This window comes from Symphalangus syndactylus, chromosome 20, assembly GCF_028878055.3.
Source record: "Symphalangus syndactylus isolate Jambi chromosome 20, NHGRI_mSymSyn1-v2.1_pri, whole genome shotgun sequence".
NCBI lineage: Eukaryota > Metazoa > Chordata > Mammalia > Primates > Hylobatidae > Symphalangus > Symphalangus syndactylus.
In genome coordinates, this window is record NC_072442.2 from 64,493,017 (window position 1) to 64,502,957 (window position 9,941).

General features: G+C 55.5%; 1 protein-coding gene across 2 annotated transcripts in view; it reads left to right on the plus strand.

Moving 5' to 3' along the window:
- The window catches only part of CAMKK1 (calcium/calmodulin dependent protein kinase kinase 1), a 32,319-nt gene extending 24,703 nt beyond the window's left edge, over positions 1-7,616 (plus strand). For both annotated transcript variants that reach the window (XM_055257910.2, XM_055257908.2), the window contains exons 15-16: positions 1,661-1,764; positions 6,033-7,616. In XM_055257910.2, coding sequence (XP_055113885.1) covers positions 1,661-1,764; positions 6,033-6,105 — 177 coding nt within the window. In that variant the 3' untranslated portion in view covers positions 6,106-7,616. The remainder of the gene's footprint in view (positions 1-1,660; positions 1,765-6,032) is intronic.
- Positions 7,617-9,941: the final 2,325 nt, after the last annotated feature.

Here is a 9,941-nt window from a genome sequence, read left to right on the forward strand (position 1 = left end):
GACCAGCTGGCTGAATCCCTGCCCCCTATGCTTACTTGGCTGTGTGGGGTCTCCAGGACCGCTTCCCTGCTCTTAGCCACCATCTCCTCTCTCCCAGACCACTGGAAGAAGCTCCCACGCTGTACCTTGCTTCTGCTCTCACTCCCTGTCCCCCTGGTCAATGCTCAACTCGGCACCCAGTATGGTCCTGGTGGCATGAGTGTGTCACCTCCCAGCTTAGAGCCTACTTCTCACTTGGGCTGCTGTGTCCCTCAGAATCAGACCTCCAGCCTGTGCCCCGCCACCCGCCCTGTTTTTCTGTGGGGCTCCTGCCCCGTCCCCCACATCATGCACTTGGCTCTGGCCACGTGCCATGGAAGGGGCTGCCCCAGAGCCTTTAGATTTCGCTTCCCTCTGCCTGCGGAGCCCCACCCGTGATGGCCACGGGACTCGCTCCCTCACTTCGGCTTTTTACGCCAGGGTCCCCTCCTAGAGAGAAGCGAGCCTTCCCTGACCCTGTAGCTTCAGGCTCCCCTGCGTCACACCTCATCGCCATTCCCTTGTTTTGTTTTTTTCCTTTCCACTTACTGACATGCATATTTTACTGATTTTTCTTCTTTACTTATCACCTGTCTCCCCCAACTAGAATATAAACTGTATGATGGCCGGGCGCAGTGGCTCACGCCTGTAATCCCAGCACTTTGGGAGGCCAAGGCGGGAGGATCACTTGAGGTCAGGAGTTTGAGACCAGCCTGGCCAACATGGTGAAGCCATGTCTCTTCTAAAAATACAAAAAATTAGCCGGGTGTGGTGGTAGACGCCCGTAATCCCAGCTATTCAGGAGGCTGAGGCAGAAGGATCATTTGAACCCGGGAGGCAGAGGTTGCAGTGAGCCGAGATTGTGCCACTGCACTCCAGCCCTGGGCAACAAGAGTGAAACTCCGTCTGAAAAAAAAAAAAAGGCTATATGGCTATATGAGGGCAAGAATTTTGGCCTCAGTGTGGCCCCAGTGCCTAGAGTAGTGTCCAGCACACGGTAGGCAGCCAGTGGGGACCAGTGTTGACAGGATGGATGGAGACAAGCAAGTGAGTGAAAGGACGGGCAAGCGTGCCGCCGGCTCTCTGCATGCGTGTGAGTCGGCGTGTCTGTGGGCAGGGCGTGGAACCGTCCTTGTCACGGAGGAGGGACAAAGGCAGAGAGCCAGGCTGCGGCAGCTGCTCCCCTCCTGGCAGCCCCACTGGCTCAGCCACCGGCTGCAGCTCAGCCGCTTCCCAGGCCGCCCTGCAGTGGCATCTTGGCATCCTCTCTGCGGCCGGAAGGTGGGAAGGATGGCACAGCATCCCTCCATGGCATTGCTGCCGTAGCGAGAAGGTATCTTCTAATGGACTCCCAGTTCCAGCCCTGGCCCTCCCCACTCTTTCAGCCTGGCCTCGCGGACCCTTCATGGGCTGGTCCCGGCCCCCTCCTCATGCACCAGCGGCACCCGGCTCCTCACCATTCCAGGAATTGGCCCCCAGCCGCCGTCCCCCTGTGCTCTTGCCCCTGCCATTTCATGCTGTGCTGACTGAAATGGGACCCGCATTGCGGCCCCCTTGGCAGCTGCTCTCGGGGAATCGGAGCAGAGGCTGTATGTCTGGGAGCCTGGCGCCTGTGCTCCTCACGCCGCCGTGTCTTCCTCAGATCCTGGTGAAGTCCATGCTGAGGAAGCGTTCCTTTGGGAACCCGTTTGAGCCCCAAGCACGGAGGGAAGAGCGATCCATGTCTGCTCCAGGAAACCTGCTGGTGTAAGTACTGGTGGGCCGGGGCCTGCCGGGCACTCCCTGGAGTTGGGTGGGGAGGCCTGAGGCCCATCCTCCCACTCTCAGTGTCGTTGGGCCTAGGCCAGAGCCTGGGGACTTGGCCAGGTCTCGGAGTTGGCCCCATTTGCATCTCTGTCCCCAAGGTTAGTCGGGGCTAGAAGGGACCTTTTGGGCCCAGCCCCTTGCTTCATTCCTGGGGCCAGCATCCCTCACACACACGCTTCCAGGGATGAGGAGCTCACGCAGCCCCTCCATGGGACAGGAAGACCCTTCTTCCATGAAGCTTGATGTCACTCTCTCACTGGGTCCAGCCCCTCTGGGGTTTCAAATCTGCGGCCCCCTCAGCCCTTGGCAGCCTGGCAGGGGTTTGCAGACAGGCTGATGTTGGCTTCCTGTAGGAGGCTGGCGGGCTGTAGAGGAGGGGTGCTGGCCCCTCTGCCTCGCCCTGGGGTCTGTCGGCTGCTCTCCCAAGTGGCCCAGGCTGCCTGCAGCCATTGCTGGGGCTCTGCGCCCAGTCAGCACTTTGTGTGTGCTTGTCTGGTGAATAAGCAGGGACAGGCTGGCCGGTGGACTGCGGGAGAGGAACCCGCATTTGCCGAGCGCTTCCTATGGTGAGCCACGCCTGTGGGTTCACCACCTCCTAGGAGGGTCCAGCAAAGCAGCTCCCCAAGCCTGTGCGCCTCATCCTCAGCAGTTCCACCTTCTTCCACTATAATAAAAGCCAGTCTGGGATGCTAACAAGGCCTGTGCTGGAGTTTGTACACAAACCTGCAGAGAGAAAACCGGCGGGGTCCTGAACCACAGCGTGGTCCTGGGACAGCCACTGCCTTCCTCTGGCCCCGGAGGGAAGCTTCGGGGAAGGGGCTGGTGGGAGTTGTTTGCCCCACCCCAGCCTGCTGTGTGTGGAAGGCGCACTCCCCAGAGGGGTGAGTGCCAGGTGCTGTCTGGGTGCCTTGGCTTCACGCTGTCACCGGATCTGTCCGGGACCACCATGTTGGTTTCCCATGAGGCCTCCCTCTCGTAAGAGGGCCCTTCAGAAGGGTCGGGTCCCCTCATAGTGGACAAGCTGACATCTGCTCCCTGCTGGAGGTCGCCTGCACCCACGGAGAGCCTCATAATGAGGTGGGGGGCCTGGGAGAGGCCTGGAGGTCCCAACTGCAGCTTTTCTATCATCTCTTCAGTGAGGTGGTTGCGGTTGGGGGAGGATTCTCTGAGCTCATCCAGGAATGTAGGCCCCTGATGCTGGAATTGTGCTTAGTGTAGGGGTTTTGGGCCGGGTTGGGGGGGGGGGGGCGCATATATAATTTGGCATCCAAATGGGGACTTTTGTTTTTTTTTTTTTTGAGATGGAGTTTCACTCTGTCACCCTGGCTGGAGTGGAGTGCAGTGGCATGATCTCGGCTCACTGCAACCTCTACCCTCTGGGTTCAAATGATTCTCCTTCCTCAGCCTCCTGAGTAGCTGGGACTACAGGTGCCTGCCACCATGCCCGGCTAATTTTTTGTATTTTTAGTAGAGATGGGGTTTCACCATCTTGGCCAGGCTGGTCTTGAACTCCTGACCTCGTGATCCACCCGCCTCGACCTCCCAAAGTGCTGGGATTACAGGCATGAGCCACTGCACCCGGCCAAATGGGGACATTTTTGAGAGTAAAAGGGGAAGCCATTAATAATTATGCCAGCACGGCTGGGCACAGTGGCTCACGCCTGTAATCCCAGCACTTTGGGAGGCCGAGGCAGGCAGATCACAGGGTCAGGAGATCGAGACCATCCTGGCTAACACGGTGAAACCCCGTCTCTACTAAAAATACAAAAAATCAGCTGGGCGTGGTGGCGGGCGCCTGTAGTCCCAGCTACTCAGGAGGCTGAGGCAGGAGAATGGCGTGAACCCAGGAGGCAGAGCTTGCAGTGAGCTGAGATCACGCCACTGCACTCCAGCCTGGGCGACAGAGCGAGACTCCGTCTCAAAAAATAATAATTATTATGCCAGCACGGTGACTCATGCCTATAATCCCAGCATTTTGGGAGGCCAAGGCAGGATTGCTTGAGGCCAGGAGTTCAAGACCAGCCTGGGCAACATAGCAAGACCCCATCTCTAAAAAAAAAAAAAAAAAAAAATTAGCCGGGCGTGGTGGTGGACACCTATAGTCCCAGCTACTCAGGAGGCTGAGGTAGGAGGATTGCTTGAGTCTGGGAAGTGGAGGTTGCAGTGAGCTGAGATTGCACCACTGTACTCCAGCCTGGGTGACAGAGCCAGACCCTGTCTCAAAAAAAAATAATAATAATAATAATTATTATTTTTTTTTTTTTTTGAGACGGAGTCTTGCTGTGTCACCCAGGCTGGAGTGCAGTGGCGCGATCTCGGCTCACTGCAAGCTCCGCCTCCCGGGTTCAGGCCATTCTCCTGCCTCAGCCTCCCGAGGAGCTGGGACTACAGGCGCCCGCCAACACGCCCGGCTAATTTTTTGTATTTTTTTTTTAGTAGAGACAGGGTTTCACCGTGTTAGCCAGGATGGTCTCGATCTCCTGACCTCGTGATCCGCCCGCCTCGGCCTCCCAAAGTGCTGGGATTACAGGCTTGAGCCACCGCGCCCGGCCAATAATAATAATTATTATGCCAGGACAACAGGTGGACACCTGGTCCTTCTGACTGAGAGCCTGTGGTCCAGCACCCCCTAGTGGCGGAACAAGCCAGACACAGGATAAAGATACATTTAGTGCCTAGATTGTGCCTGGCAAACAGTGACAAGATAGGGCTTACTACGTTCCAGCTATAAAATTCTAGAATTCTGTGACCCAAGTTTAATTTGGGGTAGAGCTTTTTTAAAAAAAATAGAGATGGAGTCTTGCCACGTTGCCCAGGCTGGACTTAAACTCCTGGCCTCAAGCAATTTGCCCACCTTGGCCTCCGAAAGTGCTAGGATTACAGGCATGAGCCACCACACCCAGCCTCCAGGTTTAACTTCGAAAGAAGATTTTACCTCATCATCAAGTCCCAATATTTATCCTTGATAGACTGTTTTGGTTTGTTTGTTTGTTTGTTTTGAGATGGAGCCTTGTTGCCCAGGCTGGAGGGCAATGGCGCAAACTCAACTCACTGCAATCTCCGCCTCTCACATTCAAGCAGTTCTGCCTCAGCCTCCCAAGTAGCTGGGATTACAGGTGCATGCCACCACCACACCGGCTAATTTTTGTATTTTTATTAGAGACGGGATTTCACCATGTTGGTCAGGCTGGTCTCAAACTCCCGACTTCAGGTGATCTGCCCACCTCAGCCTCCCAAAGTGCTGGGATTACAGGCGTGAGCCACTGTGCCCGGCCATAGAGTTTTTTATACTTTGGGATAATTGTAGAAGCTCCGTAGTACAGTTAAGTGGGGTTGGTCCTTTTTAAAGATATCAAAACCCATTTACTGGTTATTTTAAAAAGAGACATTTTGGGAGGAAAATTAGATATAGAAATCTGTTGAATATGTGACAGAATCCCCAAGACTGATAGATGGACTCTGCCCTGTGAACAAGGCAAAGAAAAATGCAAAATGAAAGCCTCTCTACCCAGATCTGCTGGGGGCTGACTGAGGTCAACACAGAAGGCCCTCAGGCCAGGCACGGTGGCTCACGCCTGTAATCCCAACACTTTAGGAGGCTGAGGTGGATGGATCACTTGAGCCCAGGAGTTTGAGACCAGCCTGGGCAACATGGTGAAACCCTGTTTTTATAGAGATAAAAAAATACAAAAATTAGCTGGGCGTGGTGGCATGTGCCTGTAGTCTCAGCTACTCAGGAGGCTGAGATGGGAGGATCGCTTGAGCCTGGGAGGCAGAGGTTGCAATGAGCTGAGATTGCACCACTGCACTCCAGCCTGCCCGACAGAGCAAGACCCTGTCTCAACAACAACAACAAAACCACACACAGGGAGAGAAGGCCCTTGACGAGGCTGATAGTCAGAGGATGTAGGGAAGTCAGCTGGGTCAGACCGCGAGCGGCTCCGGAGGCTGTGCTGGGAGGTTTAGACTTCATCTCTGATCAATGGGGGGCCACGGAGGCATTGTGGGCTGAGGCCGGGGGCTGGGAGAGCGGCAAGGAGCGACTGCCGTGATGTAGGGAGGCCAGAGGGAGGCCAAGCTTGGGGCAGTGGGTGAAGAGGGCTTTGAGAGATCGTGGGATTCAGATTCCTGGGTGTGTGAGGGAGAGTGTCTCCCTGAGTGCATATTCTGACCCTGAGGTCCCTCTGTCCCTGGTGTCCTCTGAACAGGAAAGAAGGGTGTGGCGAAGGGGGCAAGAGCCCAGAGCTCCCGGGCGTCCAGGAAGACGAGGCTGCATCCTGAGCCCCTGCATGCACCCAGGGCCACCCGGCAGCACACTCATCCCGCGCCTCCAGAGGCCCACCGCCCTCATGCAACAGCCGCCCCCGCGGGCAGGGGGCCGGGGACTGCAGCCCCACTCCCGCCCCTCCCCCATCGTGCTGCATGACCTCCACGCACGCACGTCCAGGGACAGACTGGAATGTATGTCATTTGGGGTCTTGGGGGCAGGGCTCCCACGAGGCCATCCTCCTCTTCTTGGCCCTCCTTGGCCTGACCCATTCTGTGGGGAAACCAGGTGCCCATGGAGCCTCAGAAACGCCACCTGGCTGGTTGGCATGGCCCGGGGAAGGAGGCAGAGGCAAGAGATCAAGATGGCAGGTGGAGGCCTGGCTTACTGCAACTGAAGAGACCTCCCGCTGGGGCCGGGCAGGCCTGGCTCAGCTGCCACAGGCATATGGTGGAGAGGGGGGTACCCTGCCCACCTTGGGGTGGTGGTGCCAGAGCTCTTGTCTACTCAGATGTTGGTATGGGGGCTCGGACCCCTCACTGGGGAGAGGGCCAGTGTTGGAGAATTCTGATTCCTTTTTTGTTGTCTTTTACTTTTGTTTTTAACCTGGGGGTTCAGGGGAGAGGCCCTGCTTGGGAGCATCTCACGAGCTTTCGTGCAGCTTCCGTGGTTCCCAGCACACCCCACCATTATTTGGCAGTCAAGTGGATGGAACTCACTTTCCTGGACTGTGTTTCGCATTCGGTGTTTTCTGGAAAGTGGACTGAACAGAATCAAGCTCTGAGCAGAGGCCTGAAGCGGAAGAACCACATCGTCCCTGTCCATCTCCCTCCCTTGATGGTGCCCCAGAGCTGAGGCTGGAGAAGACACCAGGGCTGACTTTTACCGAGGGCCATGGACGCGACAGGCCTGTGGCCCTGCGCATGCTGAAATAACCGGAACCCAGCCTCTCATCCTACACTGGCCTACCCATCTAGCCCCAAGAGCTGCACTCACATTCCTACGACGAAGGACAAACTGTCCAGGTTGGAGGGATCACGAGACACAGAACCTGGAGGGGTATGCTCGCCGGCAGGTGGCCTCTGCGGCAGTTGCCTCACCCTGAGGACATGAGCAGTCAGCCTGCTCAGAGCGGCGGTGCTGGAGTGCGTGCAGACACAGCTTTTCTGGAGCAGCCTTCACCTTCTCTCTGGGATCAGTGTCTGGCTGGCCGGTGTGGCATTTGCTGACCGAATGCTCATAGAGATTGACCCCCACAGGGAAATCACACAGGACTCGGACACTGCCCTGGAAACATGGATGGACAAGGGATTTTGGCCACAGGTGTGGGTTTCCTATTGGAGGAGGGCTTGTTTGGAGAAGGGAGGCTGGCTGGGGGAGACACCTGGATCCCGCTGCATCTCCGCGCCCGTGGGTGCATGTCACGCCTCCACGCGCACACGCATGCGCGTGCCCATCTGCTGCACACAGCTCACTCATATGTCCTGCACTGGTACATGCATCTGTAATACAGTTTCTACGTCTATTTAAGGCTAGGAGCCGAATGTGCCCCGTTGTCAATGGGTCCACGTTTCTTCCCGGCTCCTCTGTGCTAAGGCAGTGTGGCCCAGGGCTTAAAAAGTTACTCGGTACTGTTTTTAAGAACACTTTTATAGAGTTAGTGGAAGGCAAGTTAAGAGCCAATCACTGATCCCCAAGTGTTTCTTGAGCATCTCCGAGCGTCTGGTTTGGGGGGACCGCCTCAATCGGACCCACCCTTGGAAAGCTCGGGTGGGCCCAGTTGGGATGCTCACCCCGTCACTGAGGGTTTTGGTTGGCATCGTTGTTTTTGAATGTAGCACAAGTGATGAGCAAACTCTATAAGAGTGTTTTAAAAATTAACTTCCCAGGAAGTGAGTTAAAAACAATAAAAGCCCTTTCTTGAGTTAAAAAAAAAAAAAAAAAAGGCTTGTGTGTACATTTTCTGCATCTGGATATACGCTGTTTCTCAGCAGCTGGAACAGCTGGCTTTGTTGAATTTTCTGGAAGCATCTGAGGCACTGTAAGTCCCTGAGCAGGACAGTGGTGAGAGGTGCTCTTGGGGGAGGGAGGGAGAGGGAAGGTTTGGCTCAGGAGGTGACGGGGCTGCAGTCCAGGGTACAGCTGGGTGGGTCCATGGCCACTCCTTGGGAAGAACTGCCTGTTTCACAGGGGCTCAGGAGGCCAAGGTCTGGTCCAGGTAGGAGCCATAGCTGCTTCTTTTGGGGCAGAGGTCCCTATGGTGTCACAGGAGTGCCTGTGACACCAGCCCAGTGACCTCCCATCCCCACTTAGCCTTAGACACTGGTACAGACTTTTAGGACCCCACACCTCTGTTCCCATGGTCATCATTGAGGTCACACAGAAAGATGTCATCATTGAGGTCACACAGCCCTGAGCTTGAATCCAAGCTTTGCTACGTAAAAATTGTGTGACCTTTGGCAGGTCATTGGAGGAGCCTCAGTTCCCTTATTGGTGTCATGGGAATGTTCCTGTGGGGTTTTTTGTTTGTTTGTTTGGGTTTTTTTGAGACTTGCCCTGTTGCCCAGGCTGGAGTGCAATGGCAAGATCTCGGCTCACTGCAACCTCCGCCTCCTGGGTTCAAGCGATTCTGCCTCAGCCTCCTGAGTAGCTGGAACTACAGGCATGTACCACCACGTCCCGGCTAATTTTTTGTATTTTTAGTAGAGATGGGGTTTCACCATGTTGGCCAGGCTGGTCTTGAACTCCTGACCTCAGGTGATCTGCCCGCCTCAGCATCCCAAAGTGCTGGGATTACAGGCATGAGCCACCGTGCCCACCTCCCATGGGGTTTGAATGCAAAAAATGCAAATGTTTTCTTCTGCTCTCACACCACAACAGTGAACACAGAAGACTTCTGTGACCAGCCGGGCGCGGTGGCTCACGCCTGTAATCCCAGCACTTTGGGAGGCTGAGGCGGGCAGATCACGAGGTCAGGAGATCGAGACCATCCTGGCTAACACGGTGAAACCCCCTCTCTACTAAAAATACAAAAAATTAGCCGGGCGTGGTGGCGGGCGCCTGTGGTCCCAGCTACTCGGGAGGCTGAGGCAGGAGAATGGCGTGAACCCAGGAGGTGGAGCTTGCAGTGAGCTGAGATCGCACCACTGCACTCCAGCCTGGGCGACAGAGCGAAAGTCTGTCTCAAAAAAAAAAAACAAAAAAAATGTTCTGTGATCAACTACGTGGAGTCCCCCCTGCCCCATATCCCTTCTGCAGCAGACGCCAGCCAGGTGTCTTCTAACTCAATTCCAACACTGTCTGCTTGGAAACAGTATCGGATCCCACAGGTTGAGGACACAAGCCCACAAGACAGTCCCTCAGTCAGACACCAGTCACAAGTCCCAGCCTCTGGAGTTTCTGTCCCACCGGCTTCAAGTTGGGGTTCCCACAGCCCTCTCTTTGGGTTTGATCAATTTGCTGGAGCAGCTCACAGAACTCACGGAAACACGTTTACCGGTTTATTATAAAGGATTTGGCAAAGTATACAGATGAGGCGATGCACAGGGCAAAGGACACGGGAGGGGTAGAGAGCTCCCATGTCCCCCCAGGGTGCCACCCTCCAGGGATCTCCATGTGTTCAGCTCTCCAGAAGCTCCCCAAACCCTGTCCTTTTGGGGTTTTTGTGGAGGTTTCAATACCTAGGTATGATTGATTAAATCATTAGCCATTGGTGATCAACTTAACCTTCAGCCTCTCTCTCCTCCCCAGAGGTAGGGGATGGGCCTGAAAGTCCCAACCCTCTAATCCTGCCTGGGTCTTTCTGGTGACCAGATCCCATCCTGAAGCCACCTAGGGGCTGCCAGCCACC